Source organism: Xenopus laevis, chromosome 4S (genome assembly GCF_017654675.1).
Source record: "Xenopus laevis strain J_2021 chromosome 4S, Xenopus_laevis_v10.1, whole genome shotgun sequence".
Classification (NCBI taxonomy): domain Eukaryota; kingdom Metazoa; phylum Chordata; class Amphibia; order Anura; family Pipidae; genus Xenopus; species Xenopus laevis.
In genome coordinates this window covers 41,453,875-41,474,993 of record NC_054378.1, presented here as the reverse complement: position 1 = coordinate 41,474,993, position 21,119 = coordinate 41,453,875, and the positions used below count along the sequence as shown (strand labels likewise).

General features: G+C 40.3%; 1 protein-coding gene across 1 annotated transcript; it reads right to left on the bottom strand.

Annotated features, from left to right (window-relative positions):
* Positions 1–6,543: 6,543 nt before the first annotated feature.
* Positions 6,544–20,274, bottom strand: dbndd1.S (dysbindin (dystrobrevin binding protein 1) domain containing 1 S homeolog). The gene is made up of 4 exons (XM_041561155.1): positions 20,017–20,274; positions 11,864–12,016; positions 9,420–9,560; positions 6,544–8,741 (listed from the first exon to the last, which is right to left on the bottom strand). The coding sequence occupies exons 1-4, from the start codon at positions 20,045–20,047 to the stop codon at positions 8,584–8,586; spliced, it is 483 nt and encodes a 160-aa protein (XP_041417089.1). The 5' UTR covers positions 20,048–20,274; the 3' UTR covers positions 6,544–8,583.
* Positions 20,275–21,119: the final 845 nt, after the last annotated feature.

Below are 21,119 nucleotides of genomic sequence, written 5' to 3'. Positions count from 1 at the left end.
AGGGGAAGGCTACAAAAAGCTATCTCAGAGGTTTAAACTGTCAGTTACAACTGTAAGGAATGTAATCAGGAAATGGAAGGCCACAGTCTGCTGCTTGTATGCAAAAGCTCATTTAGACAAGCCACAGTCATTTTGGAACAAAGTGCTTTGGACTGATGATACAAAAACTACCGTTTCCATAAGGCATGTTGTATATTAAAAGGAATTTGCTACTTTGAAAGCTCAGCCAATGATAAACAAAACTCCAAAGAATTAAGAGGGGTTCCCAAACTTTTTCATATGACTGTATATCAGATATCCCAACATTTGACAAATGTAATGATGGACAAAAACATCAGTCAATCTTTTTACCATGTCCATTTCACAAAGCTTGGTTATGAAAGTTTGAACACGTTTTAGGGCCATGTTTTATGTTATAACAGTTTTGCTAATGAAGCTGAAATTACCGTTTAAGCTGTAAATCACAGATTCCCCAAGAGACTTACTTATCTTAAATTGTTACAAATGCATCAAAGTGCAGCCACTCAGTGTTCTAGGCTCTCTGCCAAAATGCCTCTTATTTTAAATGTTTGTATCTTTTTCTGGCCTCAGTGCAGGAGATCAAGAAGAAATTCGAGACATTTCCGTAAGAAACCGGGATTGCAGGCTTAGCTGTCAAAATCCGGACTGTCCTGCAGAAAATGGGACAATTGGGAGATATGCAGGTATATGTCAAGTGTTGCATATGTGATTCACTGTTGGTGGGAAAGCATTTGAGGAGATGCGTCCTCCACATATCTTGGCGACTAATCTCCTCATGTGTCTCAAGACAGGTGTTAAGTCCAGGGCTCCCTTCCACCCATTTGCACTGTATGTTGTATGCAAATGTGTGCTGTTATCAGAGCAGGATGAACTGGGCCATTTATGCCATGCACAAGTTATAAGGAATCTGTATACAAGGAAGGACAAGGAAACCAAAACTAAAACCTGGGCAAACAATACTCCACTACGGCCACTTGTCAAACACAATATTTTATTTCACTCCAAACCCCTTCCTTTTACTGCAGCAGTCCTAGTAAAATTCAGTCATTCTTTATGGATCATGGCCGCCATATTGCTTATGCTGACTGCATCTTCCAGCCGCCTTATTTGACCTCCACAATGGCACATAGAATGAGAAGTTTTGGAATGATGCATTAAATCTAGATGGAGCAGTTCTTAGGAAAATGCATCACTGCTGTATACATGAGCTTGACTCTCCTCTTTATTTGGATTCTCTAGACTTATTGGAGTTGTTGGTGCAATGCCTCTACTGTTATCAGAAATTAATATTTACAGCACCATGCATGTGCTGCTTTTACAGATTGCTTTAGTGTAGATGTGCATGTGAGTGAAAGTAGGATGCTTGTAAGACTGATTCATCGACTGTTCACAGAACTTAATGAAAGTTCTCCTTTGATCCTCCTCTATTTCTACTCCCTGATAAAGACAAAGCTGTTCATTGCGGCATTTCCAGCCATCACTTGGCATGGACATGAGACTGCAGAGTGTCATTATTGGGTCTCGTCACACGTGTCTGCAGAGATGGAAGCTCTAAATCACAGATAGCAACAGTAATAAAATCAATGGAAAATGCATTATTAATACAATGACCTTCTTGGAAAAAGCTATGACATTTTCTGCTTTGTCCTTTGAGAAATTTTTGATTGCAGGTAAATGGACAATTTTTATATTGTTTATAGAGGAAAGGTGGCCAGTTACTACTTCTGCTTGTTGTTATTATAATTTTAATAGGAATGGGTATCAAACCATAAACAGGAATCCCTGATGTAGATGGGGCCCATGTCTCATTCATTTCATTCACTGTTCACTGGATAACATTTTTTTAAAAATATTATCCACATCAAGCATATCACAGTGTGATGGCTGGGGGTCTAGTAAGGGAATCCAATATCTCCTTTAGTTTCCAGGCAGACATAGTGGATTAGTTATGGATTAGTGGATAGTTGTTGTTAATCTGGCCACAGATGCTCTTGCCTATAAAATCTCCAGCTCTGTACTCACTTACTGCCCTTTGTAAGTCAAGTTTGTTTGTTCCTTGGTGCTACTGCTGTTGCTTGGTTCCTCCTTCCCTAGTCCTGTCCCTGGTTCTGTTTCATGGTTTTGACACTGGCTTCTTCCTGACTTTGAGTTTTTGTCACAATTCTGTGGTTGAGTTTTGGTACTTGGCCTGCCTGACTACATCTACTTCTATCCTTATTAGCTCCTTCCAAAGTTTACATTTGGCTCCCTCACTTGCCCCTGTGGGAGTCTTTGGGTTCATGTGACATGTTGTATGATCTGGTGGCACCCAAGTGTCTGAGGCTAGGTCTGAGATCAAAGGTGGCGGTTATAGGTATAAGAGTAAACCTATATTAGAACATAATAATGCCCCCCAGGAGTTTGCCATAAGTGACTCCAAGTGCTGGGCCAAATTGCACGTATCAATCATTATCCTACAAGCCAACTTTTAGATTATAATGTGAAACAGGGCCCGGGCCAAGGTCATTTGGCACCCTAGGCAAGGGCTTCAATCATTGCCGCCCAACCGGTCCTGCATTGCAATTTCCCACCTTACCATTCATATTGCCCCCTGTACCTCTCCCAGCACCTATCATATTGCCCCCATTTGTACCTGTGCCAATGGCAGTCAATCCCTTAGATTGCCTCCAAGCCCCCAATCTGTACCTGTGTCAGCAAAAGTCAAAACATCCATCATATTGTTACTCTCAATCTTTACCTATGCCAGCGGCAGCCAAAAAAAATCTATCATATTGCCCCTAATTTGTACCTGTGCCAGCAGGATCCAAAAATCCATTATATTGCCCCAAACATCTGTGTACCTGTGCCAGTAGACACCATATTGCCCCATGTACCTGAGCCTGTAGCAGCCAATCCCTCATATTGCCCCCAATCTGTACCTGTGCCAGCAGCAGCCAAAAAATCCACAATATTACCCCCAGATATGTACCAAAAATCCATCATATTGCCCCCAAAAATGTATCTGTGCCAGCAGCAGCCAAAAATACTTCATATTGCCCCTAATCATCTGTTTACAGTGGCGTAACTACCGGGGGTGCAGGGGGTACGATTTGGACAGGGCCCGCACCCCCCTCCGGGTCCTGCAGCAGCTCGTGCACCGCTGATTTCAGGGTGGAAAATCACGTACGGAGGGGGTTGGGGGCCCGGCTGCATTCCCGCACCAGGGCCCGCCCCTCCCTAGTTACGTTACTGTCTGTTTACCTGTGCAAGCAGCAGCAAAGATATTGCCATAAATATGTACCTGTGCCAGCAGCTGCCAAGAGGGAGGTGGGGAGTGCTTATGCCTGCAGTACAGGTGGTTTATAAAAGTGAAAAATATTAAAGGCCAAGCAAACTAGGTTTCAAAAATAAGAAAAAAATTCCCTTTAAAAGTGCGCCGCCCCCCCCCCCCCCCTCCCAGTGATTGTGCCCTAGGCGGATGCCTACTCTGCCTGCCTCTAGTTCCGGCCCTGCAACGTGAACTGTCCTGTCAAGTTTTATATATTAGCAACTTCCCTCACTCTCTTTCTTATGTTTGGAGGCCTACAATTTTTCTACAAACTGCTATTATAAAAGTTGTTCTCTAACTATAAAAGACCTTGCTATCAGAAATACCTGACTCCTAGATATAAAGTGTAATGGCCAAACAGACACACAGGCTGGGCACACTGAAGGTGGAAATCTCAAACAATAAATAAATAAAGCACACAGCTTGGTACTATTCTTTGAGCTGTATTGACAGAGTAGGCATACAGACAGACATCTGGCAAAAAAATCTGAAACAACATACAGGAGACACATAAACTAAACACATTATGCTGTGCAGGATTATAAAAGACGTGTTCCAACCCTCAGTGGCACAGCTGGTATCCAGAGAGAAACTTGCAGGTGGAATCAGGATGATCATACAGTTAGAATAGAATGTGGCTGCATCGCTAATGGCATTTTTGGCACAAAGGAATATACTCGTAGACATATAAACTGGCAATTGTTAAGCAATAATACATAGCAGGCACAAAAGATTGTACTGGCCCAGCCATTGACTTACACTTTAATATTAAAAGCTGAGATGTACTAGTTAGTGCTGGGGCAGGATCCCTGTTAAATCATTGCCCTCACAGTGGTATGTCCATTAGCTACAATGTGCTTCTTAAATGTATTGTATGGCAGCTTTTGTTAAACTACAGTTTGGCTGTTGTGGACACTGGGAACTGAACTCAGCAGGAGGTTGCCCTGACAGCTCTGATTATTACACTAAACAATCCTGCTATGGCCACCTTATTGGGCTATACAGTGAACATTAAATAACACACCTACTCCTGTATTAGGCAGCTTCTTTTCCTTGACTGACAGCTCTCAAACGTCTAGTTAATGCAGATTTGTTCTGTGATTTTTAACAATCAAATATCCAAATGTGTCAGCTGAACAAATATTATAACATCATATACAGGTATGGGACCTGTTATCCAGAATGCTCGGGACCCGGGGTTTTCCGGATAACGTATCTTCCCGTAATTTAGATCTTCATACCTTAAGTCTACTAGAAAATCATGTAAACATTAAATAAACCCAATAGGCTGGTTTTGCTTCTAATAAGGATTAATTATATCTTAGTTTGGATCAATTACAAGCTACTATTTTATTATTACAGAGAAAAAAGAAATCATTTTTAAAAATGTGGATTATTTCATTATAATGGAGTCTATGGGGGACAGCTATTCCGTAATTCGGAGCTTTCTGGATATCAGGTTTCCGGATAACATATCCAATGCCTGTACTGTAAAGAGAAACAGTATTCTTAGTCAGGGGCATAACTACAGAGGAAGCAGACCCTGAGGCTACAGGGGGCCCCATGAGGCCCTCATTATTGAGCATTCTCAACATATACTGGTAAGACAGGACAACCTCTGGATAAGTTGGGGACCCTAAAATTAAAATTTGATGTGGGGCCCAGTAAGAACTAGGTATGACACTGTTCTTAGCATGTCATTGTATTTTAAAGTGCCCATGCTCACAGCCTATGCTGTGAAACATTCTCACTGGATTATCTATCGTCTGTCACTTCAGAGAGTCACGAATCACCACAGAGCTGCAGTAAAGAACCAGGTGCCAGGCAGTCTGCAATGCAGGCAAAATACACAGTGACCCAACTGATGGATTGAGCATGCATGTTAGAAAAAGGCACAAGCAAAGTGGGTGGTAAAGGGAACTATAGATTATAACATCTTAAAGGATCTTACACTTCTAAATTCCTCTTTATACTAAACGGTAACATTAAGAAAGTACTCAAAAAAGCCTGGAGTGAATCTTTATTGTCGTTATGACATGGGGTTGGTTGATGTTTTTTTTCCCTTTTCCCCAAACACCAAAATCAAAAGAAGGAATTTTTGGTCAGTAAAAAAAAAATGTGTTGCTTTAGCAAAGTAACAGTAAGGTGTTTTTGAATCCCTAGTCCCCAAACAATAAAACTTTCAGCACTTTTGACTAATTTCAAGTCATTTTGCTTATCTCTGGCTCCAGTAGGAGAAAATAAGCAATGGCTGTTTATTTAATTGAAGTTACTATTGCATTAACCAACCCATCATTCATAGCCTCTGTACTTTTTCAATTTACTGTTTAAAATTGTGACGCCTGCAGTGCTACTTACAAAGAGATCTGCCTGTTCCTTAATGATATTGGGTCAGCACACAGATTAATTGACAATCTCTCTAATAATGTCCTCTGAGAACTGAAACAAGCCATATTTGAAGCCAAGGAAGAGATAAATTTAGCTGTGAAGGTGGCAGTTTGTTAAATTTTCTGTTCAATTGGGAGCTGCCAATGAATGGGGGTGGTGTCTGCTTTCAGATAAAGCACAAATGATCCTCCTGTTTTGTGATTATGGGGGCTTGCATAATGTTTGCTTAGCCACAACTGAAGACCCCTCTTGCAGGAACAAGACTTATTTTCAACACTGCTATGTAGAAGTGATGTGCAGGCCGGCCCGATACACACGGGACCCATGGGTTTACGTGTGAGGGTTTACCTGCAGGTCGGACGGGTCGGGCTGACCTCGCACTCCTCTTCGCGGGTGTCAGCTAGGTGTGGGTTGAGCTCTTCTCCTGTTCTCCCCGCCCGCCACGTTGCAGTGCAGGCTTCCGAGTTCCAGGTTCTTCTTTTATAGACGATGCGCCTGCTTGCCCTGCCCCTTTTGTGACGTTGGCGGGCGCGGGTTGAGGGAGGACGGGTTAGGGTCGGATGCAGGTCGGAAAAAACCCAACCCACACATCACTACTATGTAGTCTTTCTCTTCAGTTGTTCACATGCCCCAGTTGCAGTTCACTCTTGCATTTATCTTCTTCTTTTGAATAAGATTAAACTTTTAATGCATTTTTGCTTATTGGTTCACTTTTTCTTATTTTTGCAATCGCCCTACATTTAGTATATTTCCAATGTGCCAAACTTGAAAACAATATTATCAGTCACCAAGACTGGCTTCATATAACTGTTCATTGACTATTCCTGCACTGTTTTATTTTTATTTATTTTTTACAACAGTTCAAGTTCATTTTTAGTGGAAAGAACACATGAATTTCTGTACAATTATATCCAATCAATTTCTACAGTCTGGCAGTTTGACAACGGGGAAACAAAATGTGATTTATATTATAAATTCAATTACACAATTATTTTCAGTAGATCTCACTTTTTTTAATGTTCATACTTGATGCAAAATAGTGTATCAATAAACATTCTTTTTCATAACTGCTGCTGTTCTTTGATTTATTACCAATGAATATATTCCAACTCCTCTTTCAGTAATTTGATGTGGCAATGTTTCGGACTTGGACTTAATTCTATTACATAGATTTTATCCCATGCAGTTTGAGACTCAAGTTATGGCTGGACTTAATCCCTGTAAAGGTTGGGAAGAGTTATTGCTGTAACTATAGTGACATCAGACCCCGTAGCTAGGGATGGGTGAATTTGACCTGTTTAGTTTCGCCGAAATGACGCTGACGCCCATTAAAGTCTATGGGCAGCAAAATTGTTTTATGCCCGTCATTTTTGAGGCGAAACAGGGCGAAAAAATTCGCCCATCCCTACCCGTAGCTATTTGGGAGCTCAGAAGTACAGAGATCCTGGTAGGGGCTTGATTGACATTCTATAAATGCTTCTTTATGTGAAGATGTTACTAGGGGTCTTTAGGGATTAAGTTATGCAACTTGGGGAGGGGTGCACTTAAAATCTAGAAACCGTACAGTTCCAATACTCCAGCAAAAATGATGTTTGCTAAAATAGTATCCTATACTGCATCAAATGTAAAATGGTTTTTGATTCTACTTTAAAAATTGGGAACGATCCTTGCTCTGTAACCCTGCTGCACCCATTTACATATTAAATATGGATAGATATAAGAGTAATCTGTATAGTTTTACCCTTCCCTACAAAGAGGTGACGAATCTGGTCTTGATTATTATTATTGTTAATGATAGTGTTCCCATTAAGAGTCTGGCAGACATTAAGCTAAGTTATTTTGCTATTGTGCTAAAGGCCATTTTCTAATGTATTGGGGGGGGGGGGATGCACCCATAGTGCAATATGCTGTAGGCTCTGATGGCAGTGATCCTGAATACAGTCCACGCAGATTATTACAAGACAATCATGGAGAAATCCCTGTGCTTTGGGAAGCAGCCACATAATGTGATTTAAAGTGCAAAAGTGTCATTCAAGCTAAAATGCAACGACAGCCACATGAAGTCTATGGGATACATGGGCTACATTTAGTAGCCAAGGTGCATTTGCAAGTGGTCTGCAATCAGATTTTTTTTATTTTGCTGCTGCCGACAGGTCTGTGAGTGATAGAGTGGGCATAATTAAGGCTGTGGGAACATTCTGTGCTTATGGAAGAGGTCATGTTTGTACAATTCATTCCCATACATTCTGTATCTGCCACAGTTAGTATGTCCTTGCACATTTCTTTTTTTAAATCTATGTTAAAAAGAGATAGTTAGCCCAGATCCTGCCCTCATTTATAGGATGTATATTGAATCGCCCACTGACAGTAAACCTGCATAAGCATACCGGGTGATTTACCAGCATATATATATCTCGGAACAATAATGTTTACAATCTTATCTTAACTAGAAATACCTGTGGAAATCGCTGAGATACTGCAGTCTCTGTGTTTACATCCAGTCTAGGACGTTTGGTATGCATTTCATTCTGCTTGATACAAAGCTGTTATCATTGTGCACTCATGAATCACTTCCTGTTATAACATGTATGCTGGTCTTTTTAATTTAACTTTTTAACTGTTTTAGCAATGAATTGTTGGTTCAATGACTATTAAAGGTATTCTTCTTCTTGTCTTGCAGGCTGTATTCAACCTCATTTAGAAATCAGGGCTTCTCTCCTTTTTAGAAGGAAGTTCCTTCTATGTGTGTGCAGTAAATATTCTCTGACTTCTTTGTTGTAAGTGCTATAGTTATTGGAGTTGTCTGTAGTCCCAGCACTGATAGGGATGGGGCAGCAGGGGCCAGTTAATGAGAAGGTAAAGGCTGTTTAGTTTTCTTTGGATCTCTCTGCAGCAAGGAATGTGTCTAGTATGCCTCCATGAAGCTCCGAGTCACTGACATGTTTCTTTTCTCTTTCTGCTCTGGTTCGGGTCCAAGATGGAGAACGGAGATAGCTAGCTCGATGAAAGGGAGGCAGTTGCAGACCTTGGGATGAAAAAGAAGAAAAAAAGGGAGGATGATAAAGATTGTTATTGTCTACAGCCAAGTGCATTGTAATGTAACATGAATAACCTCTGCTAGTCTGGTTTGGAACTCCTTACCTTCAAAATCAGCAGTGGTTTGCAGAAGCAATGCTCCGAACTCAACTAAATTATCCTCTTTTGGAGGCTGACGTTTCTTCTTCCAGCCTATTCTCCAGTTGGTGGCTTAATTTAACGCATTCTTATTTGGTAGGTTACTGTCACTAAATCTGCCATATTGTTTTATGATGTAGAGTATTATGTATAGTAGAGCTATTATGTTATACTAGACACAGATTCACATTGGCAGACTTGTTCTTTGAGGAATTTGTTTCAGTTAGAGCCACAAGCTTCTGCAGAGTGCTGACCATGTCAAGTCAAATCTGTATGTACAGTATGGGGAGAATAGATTTCCTTTAATTCTCTCAGTTTCACCTTAATAGCAGTCAAGGTCACGGGATGAATTTGAGAGCTTATTTGAGAACGCACATGCATGTCGCTCTTACTTCATTAAATGAAGGGGATATTAGTAGTCAGCAAGTTGCTGAGTCATCTAGGCTTTATAGTTACAGTTAATGGCTACCAAGTTGCATGTGCTTTTTTTTCTCAGCCTGTGCTCCTGGATTTTAAAGGTCAATCTCACCTGGCGGGGGCTCATTCTGTGGGTTTTCATCATCAGAATCTGCAAAAACTTCAGCTAGTTCCTGGTCAGACATATCTGTGAGTTCTGTAAGGTCCAGGAGGTCAAAATGAACTTCAAGAGATGACACACTGCTAAGAGGCTCTGCAGATATAAGAGGACTAGATTAGATGTAGTAAACAGCATAGTCACATTAGATGGTGCTGTGTACATTTCTTGTGTCAGGGCATTAACATAGGTGCATTAAACCCTTGTGGGGCTACTGTATATAAAAGTCATCTATCATCTATATGGGGGTCACTGATATTCTAATTCTATTAGCAGAATGGGCAACTGAGCACTCCAAAGGATTCCACAAGGGGTCACAAAAAATAAAAGTACAGTATTTTATTCAAAAGTTGCATTAAAAAAAGCATCATCTCCATCTGCCCTACGAGTTGCATGTCCCACGAAACGCTTAGGGCGGATGGAGATTACGTTTTTTTAATACAACTTTGAACAAAATATTTTTATTTTTTGTGACCCTTTTTGGAATTCTTTGGAGTGCCCAGTTCCCCATTCTGCTATTGGTTACGGTTTACCGTACCCAATGCCAAGGGTTCGGGGCAAGTATATCCGGACCATATCTTTTACTTGGTGAGTGTTTCAACATTTAGTCCTGGTTAGCTCTTTCTCCCTATAGTTGGTCTACACTGATGTTCTACACAAGATAAAGCTGAAGGTTCGATATTAATTGATCACAAGACTCTAGAAATAGTGAGTATTCCCTTTCCTTAAAGCTGCTTTAAAAAAAATTAAATGTTCTGAAACATTGCTGTGATTATCATCTTAGTGAGTCAATAAAGTTATCACCTTTATACCACTTTTGTTATGTTTCATATTATACGTTTTACCCTAATGCTCAACATCGTGATCTTTGGGAGGTCTTTCAGTAGGGTCCTTTGCTGTGAGTAGAGTACAGGTTTAATATGGCTTAAGTAGAGTAAAATACAGGTTTAATATGGCATGAATAGGGTTTGTTAATGGCCTGCTTGTCAGATTTTGTACTAGCCTATGTCTTCATCTGTCAAACCCTGGCTCATAAAAAAATGCACACAATTCATGTAATCCAGATGTGTGGATACCAGCTCATGTGCCATGGTGTAGAGTTCTGGAGGTAGTGTCAAGTGTTTAATCTGACTATATTCTATTGTTAAGCAAAAACTAATTTAGCTTCAGCTCAAACTTGCATCATATCTTTCAAAAGGTTTTTTTATGGAACATTGCAGGAGTGCCACCTACATAGCAGTAACACTGTATGTTCATGTTTTCTATTAATTCCTATTATTTTTCTATTATTTCACAACAACTGCAAATAATATACATGGGGCATTATAGCTCTTAGGTGAGTTTGGCTTATTGAGGTGGCTTATTTTTAAAGAGTTGGGGTCGCAAATTCGCTAGCGACTGCTCCGCCCACTTCGCAACACTTTGGCAGGCGTAAATTTGCCAGGACAACATTAATTCTCTAAAATGCAAAGTTGCGTCCAGGGTGCCAAACACTGACAAAGTTGCACTAGCGTTACTTTGGCAAGCAAAGCAAAGTTTCGCTAGCGTTGGCTAATTTGCATATGGTGGAAAGTGAAAGTTGAATGGACGTATATGTTGCAGAAAATACATTACACTACACAAGTCCAGTGAACCTTAATAAAATAAAATAGAGTTGTTATAATGCCCTACACATGAGCCCAGTGAATAGTTTATGTGCCATATGTTGGGGGGAACCCGGTTACCCATAAAAAAAATGTATGGTCTTTTGCAGGCTATCACTCAGAAAAAAGGAAAAGACGCCAGCGTTTTTTGGGACTTAGAACATTTTTCAAAAAAAAAGTCTTATCCACTCCATTGCACTTCACCTGGTCAGAGGTGGCGAAGGCAAGTCTGGCGCAAGAGGTAACGTTAAGTAAAATCTGCATCTTAGCCAGAGTGAAAATTCGCCTGGTATTAGAGTGCGAAGCAACGCTAGCGTCTATCTCCATCGCTAGCGAAGCGACGCCTTCGTCCGTTAGGGAATCCGCGTAGTTATGAAATGATGTTATGCTGGCAAATTTTCGCTAGCGTTACTCCCACACTTAATAAATAGAGCATAAAAATGTTTTAATCAGGTCACCATAAGTCATTAAAATTCTCAGATGAAATGCTAAGGTTCAATGCAAAATGGGAATACGAAAGCTCCTATGAAGAGGTGAAGTGGAATGAAGTAGAGGCCAATATATATTGCTGCAGGGTTGTTGTGTCTATTTCCTACTAGAGGTTACACGTACCGATGCTGCCTAATGCACTATTACCAAGTCACATGAATGAACTCAAACTAAATGCTGGTTTATGATAGCCCTACCTGTTATTTACAAAACATAAATTTAGAGTTGAACATTCCCCTGTTCCATTTGCTATTTTAAGTAACTTACGTCTTCTCTCTGTGACCTGCAGGAAACCAGAAGTGGGTGCCAGGACCCCAGAATCATCTTCTGCACCCTGTGCTTGTTGAGGCCCTTCTACAGTCACCTCAGTGGGGGCAGTAGAATGTGGGTTACCATTGCCCTTTGCTTCATTGCTCTGCGCTGTATAGTTCAGAAAATATAAAGATAACACAGCAAATGACGAAAGGCTAATATCTACCCAGTTCTCCTCACATCCTTTACGCTTGCCTTTATGTTTTATTACATTCTATGCACACAGCTTTACTTATCTACATAAAAATGGTGAAACTGTGAAAGCACAAAGAACAGTGCAAGGCTGCATTTGAATGTATTTTCCATTCCTGGATTCCTACTCCTCGAGTCTCTAGTTAATATTCTGAAGATTACAGCACTATGTCTATGTAATATCTTCTTCTATGCATATTGTGTCTCACTAGCAAAGCTTATTTCATATTATTTCCATTCACATTTTTGTCCATTAACCCTTCCTTCTGTCCACCTTCATTTTAAACCATCACCACCCGGATTTCCCTGCATTGTAGGTGGCTCAGCTCCTGGTTCTTTAGTATTTTGCTCAACACCACATGATTAATAACTAATTCTTGAAACAGAGAATATAGAGACACAGCATCTTCCCTCTACCTACTTGTTTTTTAAAAAGGTAACATTGTTCCTACTGCTATTACTACTAGTTCCTGTGCATTTAAATCACACACATAGAGATGACTGTTCATTTCTAACTTGCAAAGATCAATATTTTTATTTATAAAGCAAGCAGCTGGAGGAGAGACATTTCTTTCCTATTGTTTTGCTGCTGCAAGTACCTCTAACAGCAGCAGTTCAAAGCAGGTTGTAATGCAGGACATGCTATTTAATGGAGGAGTGTGCATGCATGTTAAACAACCACTGTTGTTTGAAAAATATCAAAGTTACATTTGTAAAAGATGGGATTTTTAAAAAAGAGAATGTAAATACAAGACTTTTGGCTGGACTTTCAGAAAATCTAGGGTTAACTGAATATAGCAAGCATATATAGATAGTCAGGATGCTGAAGTTTTAAGAGGGCTAAACTAAATCTTATATTGCAAATATCTCAGAAACAATAAAAAATAAATGTAAATTGTGAAGCACTCTGAGCATGGTTACATCATTCCATTTGTTGGTTTAGATTAACCCTTCTCTAGTGCAACCCTAACTTTAACAGTTGTGCCAACTTGTACTTGTATTTGCAGTTGCATCACTACAAGAACGGTTTGGTGCTCTATAAATAAATAATCCTATTAGGGACTACCTGATCTGTGAGTGTGCATTTCCTGATTAAGAGGCACTGGATACTCTATTTCTTTAGAAGCAACCAATTTAAAGGGGTAGTATCACTCTGCCTTCAATGACCTAAGTTTTTATTATGCCCTCTGCCTCTCCATAGACCACCACTAAAATCCAACTGAATCTAACGTGAAAAATTTTGTTTTAGTGGCTTGCATTTTCCATTTTAAAGCGGACCTGTCACCCAGACACAAAAATCTGTATAATAAAAGTCCTTTTCAAATCAAGGCATTCATATCTGTTGTAAATTCGTTTAAAAAGAAAGTCAATCTTTCACTTTCTATTCAGCACTAGATGTCACTGCTCTCCCCACATTCCCCCTTTATCTTTACCATCCAATTGTGTAACCAGGACATGGGGATGGACATCAGGTCCCCCAATCTGGTGCACAAACAAGATTTTGAGATGATACAAGGCTTGTCTTGATAACAGTGTCCACAAAATGGCACCTGCCTGTTTGCTATAATTATGAATTCCCAGACTGAAGGAAACAATATTTAAATAATTCATATTGTGTAATTAAAGTTTATTTTGCTCGACTAACATAATAAAATAGGACATGGAATATTTTTTTCAGGTGACACGTCCCCTTTAATACCTACATGTGGTAATAGGAGTGTGTCCCAAGATGGTGACCCATTATTACTCTGCTGTGTCTTCAAAAAAGGGAGCATGTAGCGGGGCTATTATTATTTGCTGTACACATATTTTACATTATTAATACAGAAATGTTTCTGGTCACTGTGGAGTGTTACTGATGTGTTACAGAAACATTTCTGGTAACTGTGTGTAATGAAATTTAATAGATATTAATGTTTTTTTCAACAAGGCCTTTTTAAATGCCCTTTTGGTATAATATGTTAAGTCAGCAATCATTTCTTCGCTTTATAATAATAAAGAATAGAATAGAAAGCACAACCTGACCTGTATGAAGCAACTTACCAGGGCCAGAACTAGTGGTCATCAAAAGAGGCACATGCCATGGGCACAACGGTGGTGGTGCTAGGTATCCTGTTATGTTACCTACTCCTAGTCCAGCCCTTGTTTCTTCAAGTAGGTCAATCAGGGGAGTGGTAGGGATGGGGAATTATTTATATAGTGTACTCACTTCACACCAATCAAGGCAGCCGTTTAATCAGACAAAGAATGCGAGGAGGTTAAGTGACTTGACAAAGGTCCACTTAACCTCTAGAGAAGTCCTGGATCTGAGCATGGTTAGGTATACTCAAAAACTTGCACATGCCCCCCATAGTGTAACATTAGCACTGCAATGTTTAACCCTTGTTATTAACACAGTAAATATTGTATCTCAATGTAAAACAGATTCCTGTTCTAATATCCTTTCAGTAGTGATGGGCGAATTTGGGGCATTTCGCTTTGCCTAAACAGCGAAAAATTTGTGAAATGGCGCCGGTGTCCATTTATTTTTGACACTGGCGAATTTTTGTGGCGGTTTCACGAATTTATTCACTGGCAGCAAATCGTGGGAATTCGCCGCAAATTTGCGCCTGGCGAATAAATTCGCCCATCACTACCTTTCAGTACTTGAAGAAAAAGTTTATTTTTTACAATTTTTTCCTGGTCCCCTGAAAAACGTAAAATGGGGGTTCTACTATAGTTGTCCTTAGTGCAGTGTAATTGCTGAATCTTGCCAAAATCATGGCCCATGTGAATTCTATCAATGACTCCCAGCATGAATGTGTTGGTTGCAGCCAGTATTTTTAGATTGAGACATTTCCAGATAAATAATGAATATGAATAATTAAAATAAGGAAGACTGTTTGTGGAACAGATTTATTAAACATCCACTAAAGCCTAGTGATTTTTTTTTATAATGGAGTTCCCCTTTAAAACAAAATGTAATTGTAAAAACGAACACATCAGTACAAAAGTAATGGGTCCCTAGGCATTATTTTCAGAAGACTGAATCTTGGAATCGAATCCTCTTATAACCCTGCCTTAGCCAGTTGTTTCATTCTTTCTCTCAGTCTGTGTAATCATTGTTGGTTATAGAAATCTGTGAGCTGCTTGGTTAGACAGTGAGGTACAACAGTATTCTTGTTTAATTTCTATGCATAATTGACTAAAAAAATAATGTACTGTTTTTATAGACTTAAAGGGGAACTGTCAAGGGGAAAACATTCTATTTTAACAAAATACTCCAGTTAATAGCGCTCCTTCAGCAGAATCCTACACTGAAATCCATTTTTTTCAAACGTGCATACTGATTTTATATATATAATTTTGAAATCTGACATGGGGCTACACATGTTGTCAGATTCCTGACACCTGGTAAATATGAGAACAGCACCCAATAGCAAAAATCCGGCTAATCCAAGTCACGACTCCTTCAGATCCATTGTGTCGGAGAAACAATAGCTTATCTGAAAGCAGTTTCAAAGTGAAGTGCTGACTCTTTCTGAAAGTACATGACTAGGCAATGTGGCTGCCCAGGGCCGCCATTAGAAATCACGGGGCCCCGTACAACAAAATTTTTGGGGCCCCCTGGGCCCCGCCCACACTGACGACCAAGCTCCGCCCCATATCCCGCCCACATCGCAGTTAAAAGACCACACAGACATCAGCGCTAAAAAAGTAACCCCCCCCCCACACAAGTTGTAAAAAGCTATTGATGGTCAGGGCCCCCCAACAAAAAAAATGTAAAAAAAACTAAAAAATAAACAAACATTGGTGGCAGGGGCCCCCTTCTAAGTTAAAAACAAATTGGGGCCCCAAAAAAAAATTTGAAAAAAAATTAATTTTTTTTGAAAAAAAAAAAAACATTGGCGGCAGGGGCCCCCTTATAAGTTAAAAACAAATTGGGGCCCCAAAAAACAAATTGGGGCCCCAAAAAAAAAATTTTTTTGAAAAAAAAAAAAATGGTGGCAGGGGCCCCCTTACAAGTTAAAAACAAATTGGGGCCCCAAAAAAAATTTAAAAAAAAAATAATTTTTTTTTGAAAAAAAAAAAAAACTGGTGGCAGGGGCCCCCTTACAAGTTTTTTTTTTAAAAAAAAACCCAAAAAAAAACAATGGTGGCAAGGGGCCCCTTACGAGTTAAAAAAAAAATTGGGGCCCCAAAAACAAAAGTTTTAAAAAAAAGATTGGTGGCAGGGGCCTATAGAATATTAAAATAATACATTGGTGGCCAGGGGATTTAAAAAAAAAAAAACACAAACTGGTGTTCAGTAGAATTGAACTCATGGCTTCAGTACTTCAACTTCGCCTCCTTTCGTGACTTCGGGTCTTTGCGCTGCTTCAGGACTTCGGCTTCGGCTGTTTTCGTGACTTCGGGTCTTTGCGCTGCTTCAGGACTTCGGCTTCGGCTGTTTTCGTGACTTCGGGTCTTTTCGGCGCTTCGTGACTTCGGGACTTCGGCTTTTTCCGTGACTTCGGGTCTTTTCGTCGCATCGGCTTCGGCTTTTCGGCACTTCCGCATTCGGCACTGAAGAGGCAAGACGTACGGCTCGGGCGCTCGTAAGGGGGGCCCGGATCTTCAAAAAAATGCAGCGCTGCCGGGCCCCCCTTCATGCCCGGGCCCGGTACGCTTGTCCCCCCTGTCCCCCCCTGATGGCGGCCCTGTGGCTGCCTACACACCAATATTAAAACTAAAAAGAATAAAAAGGTAGAATGAATTATGTGCAATGTACACAGTTTAATTTAGTGATAAAAATGATACCATTAAATGGGTTGTTCACCTTTGAGTTAACTTTTAGTATGATATAGAGAGTGATATTCCGAGACAATGTGCAATTGGTTTTTATATTTTTATTATTTGTGGTTTGGGTTGTTTAGCTTTTTATTCAGCAGCTCCCAAGTTTGCAATGTCAGCAATCTGGTTGCTAGGGTCCATATCACCCTAGCAACCATGCATTGATTTGAATAAGAGACTGGAATATGAATAGGATAGGACCTTACTAGAAAGATAAGAAATACAAATCAGCCATAACAATAAATGTGTAGCCTTAAAGAGCATTTGCTTTTTAGATGGGGGTCAGTGATGCCCATTTGAAAGCTGGAAAGAGTCAAAAGAAAAAGGCAAAAAAAAAAATATAAACAATAAAGAGTTTGCTTAAAGGTGAACCACTCCTTTAAAGCGTGACAGAATCGTTTTAAGGGTCCTACCCTCTTTTTTCCTTCTTAGTCATAGGCTACTGGATAAGCTGATAGTTCAGAAGACTGAGCATTGCAGAGCTGCAGACATATTGGGTGTGAGGAGAAGAGATGAGAGACAAGACCTGGTAGCAGTTTTATATCTTTTTGGGGGGCAGTGCTAATCTGTAACTATAGCACAGCTTCTAAGATCCAACTGGTTTTACTCCTAAGTACTGTAGCAATTAGTAGGAATATCCCCAGTCACTGCTCTTCTGAGGATGCTGGCTTCTGTATTATTGTGTCTGTCAATTGATAGCTGAAACTCTTTTGCTCACAGAAGCTCACATTATGATAGTCTTATTTTTTTGATAGTAGTAGTAGGATTTTCTATAATACTTTAAGATTCAGTATTAGCTGGAAAAATCATTTGTAAAGGATTTGATATTCGGACAAAATACTGCATCTGGAACATCCCAGACTCTCTTTAGGGTAGGACTACACGGATGTTTTCAGGGCGGTCCGACGCCCTGCGACAAATCGCATGCGCCGAAAATAATGTATGAGATAGAAATGTCGGATAAAGTTGCAGCGTTGATCTGACTCGACATGTCGGATGCAGACGCAGCGTGTGTTTTGTCGCAGCGCGTCGGATTGCGCTGAAAACGTCCATGCAGTCCTACCCTAAATCAGGCAACTATCCTCATTGTATCTCTACATAAAATACATCATTTGACACAGCAGGGAGGTTAAATTAGGGCTAGACAATGTGCTTCTCACAAGCAATTCTGGAGGATGACAGGAGCTCTAGCTTGGATGTCTCTCAGTGTTAGACAGTTGTAGGCCTCTTGGCATAGCCTTGCCTATAATGCATTAATGTATACAAGTTTTGAGGAACAAAAAAACCCACTAGAAAGTACTTTCAAAATCCCATGAGAACCAAACATTTTGAAGGTAATCAGTTATTTATTTCCCCAAAAAGAAAAATATAGCTTTAAAATGCACATCCAACACTGGGCTTCTTCTTATTCCCATCACCATCATTTCCCCAAACTTTGCCACCTGATGAACTGACTCCCAGTGGCTTTTAACAGTTTACAGTCTATACTGTAAGCCAACAAGCTGTAAATTGTCATTTTAGCGATTTAATTTGATTTCTGCATTGTTCACTACAGTTATAGACTTGTTATCTGTATCAATGCCCATTACTAGTACATATACATTTCCTGTCATCACCCAGGCCATGTTGGTGTTTTCTTGCACACTTTTATTCTCATGATAATTTCCAGCTCTGCTCTGCACAGGTCTCCCAGGTATAAATGAGTGTGTCACTCTCAGGGGCATTGCCAGGCTCAGCCTCTGATTAATATGTAGAATGTGACTTCTGTTGTTAATCTTTTAATGTAATATCTGTGATTTCATCCTATAGACAATATCAGGATGGGGGGGTAGTCTGGCATATACATTATAGACCAGATCACCTCCCCTGCCTTCCCTTCTTCCCTGGCTCAGTTGATGGCTAACAGGCTCTGCTCCAGGGATTAATGTGATGGTTTATAGAGTTTAACAAGCTAACAGTATGCGCCTGGGGACTTTCCTGTCTGAATGTCACTTAGCACAAAATCCAGCTGTCACCATCACAGCCGTGTTTGTTGCTATGAGCCATCACTTAAAAGTCACAGGACGTGGCCTTACACGTTTCTAAAGAAGTCCTAACACTACTTTTTTTGCATCATTATTACTTTATGTGAAATTTTAGCAGGGAACTTTACTCTACATACTTTGTTCTATTTTCCCTACAGTGCACGGCTATGGGAACCGAAAAGGAATATGAGATATCTACACCAGCAGTAATGCTGAACCGTCTCTTAGAAACATCATAGAGGAAAGACATGCTGTGATAAGTACATCTTTGTGCATTTTCCCATGATTTCAAAGGCCATGGGGCAAGGGGGCCAAACTCTGACCCAGAATTTCCATCTTCCTAACTGCCCCTTGAGGAAGTTGAAAATCAAAAATAGAAAGGCCATAGTCTCAACATACAGCAGCAACAAGGTTATTTTACCTGAATTACAGAGTAAGAAGAAAAAAGTCATATTGCCAGTTCACGTGTATTCAGCTCCTAGGCCAAAAACATGATTATGTTACTAAAGATAATCCACACTGTATCTTTAAACCCCAGATCTAATGGAATGGAATGCTGAAGATTATTTTATCCCACTTCCCTAACTTGCTCATCCCCTTTCTTCCTACTGGCCCCTCTCAGCTCCAGAAATAGACTGAAATAACAGAAAAGGAATGCCATTCAGTAAAACTTTGCTTTCATTTAGGAAACTAATTGGCATATTCATTTCTGGAAAGGTCATGTGTAACTGTTGCTTTGGACCACAAAAGTTCTGAGTATGTGCCCCTTCTAAGTAGGGAGTAGTGAATCCAGTTTTTGTGTAGCACCGTACAAGTTGCTCTGTTCCATATACAGTAGATTAAAAAACCTTTACTCCAGCTGGGCTGACACCATCTGTGCAATGCGGCACAGCTTTCCTGCGATTTGTGCTGATACCACACAGCAAAGCAGAGCATCACTCCCCCATACCTTATTACTTTCTACAAAGAGCTTAATATGGATAAAAAAACAAAGATGGGGCAGAAAACTTTAGGGGTTATAGGATATAGGGGTGCATCTGCCTCAGCATCCCTCCCATTAATACAAATGGCATCACTCACCTGGTGAAGTAGGCCCTTGCTGGGACTCCATCCAGACAATGAGCAACGGGCTGCGCCCACCTTCAGCTGAGCAAAAAGAGATAGTGTAGTGGGCAGCATCAGCCACAGCCTCCTCCCTGCAGCAAGCAGAAAGCTGAAAGATCTGCAGCACAGACTCACATCCCCAGCCTGAGAGCCCCTGTGGGAAGTAAGCCTTGCATTGCAAATGAGCAGACAGAAAGGGAGTGAGGGGAGGGAGGAATAGATGTGTGTCTGAGTGTCAGAGACGTGTGTGTGTGTGTGTGTGTGTATAGGACTAACTGGCACAAATCCCAGCTTGATGAGATGGGAGGGTGCTGCAGCTCAGTGTGGAGCAATATACATCTGCAGGGCTCCCAGCAAGTACACTTATACATAAAGATATCCCTCTGCACATCAAGATGAACAGCAGCCCATACAGGATCTACAATAGGAAGCAACTAATCCCTACCTGCTTTGCAAAGCTCTGTCTAAATTTGTAATAGAACAAGTGAATGTTTAGTGTTACATGTATATTTATAGGATTATTATAAGCTGATGGAAAGTAACATTAGCTGCAAACACAGAATGTGCGTATAAAGTCAATGCCTCCCGTGTTATGTTGTAAGCTCTTGAGAGCAGGACCCTCAAGTCATATTTTTATTCTGTAATCTTTGTTTGCTAAATCAATGTAAAATCATTGTCTTAAAGGGGTGGTTCACCTCTAAGTAAACTTTTAGTATGTTATAGAATGGCCAATTCTAAGCAACTTTTCCATTGGTTTTCATTATTTATTTTTTACAGTTTCATAATTATGTGCCTTTTTCTTCTAACTCTTTCTAGCTTTCATGGATGTCGCTGACATCCATGAAACACATGTGGGGAGACTTAGAATCCTGATAGGTTTTCCTCTCTCCTGCTCTATTCTGCCTTCCCTATGGTCTTTGTCTGTGCCATAATCTGCTACATATGCTCCCTGTGTGCACACCATACTTTGCCTGACCTATGCCCCCTGTGAGTGCAATACTCTGCCTCCCCTATTTGTGACATACTCTGCCTGCCCTATGCCCCCTGAGTGTGTCATTCTCTGCCTGAGTATGCCATAC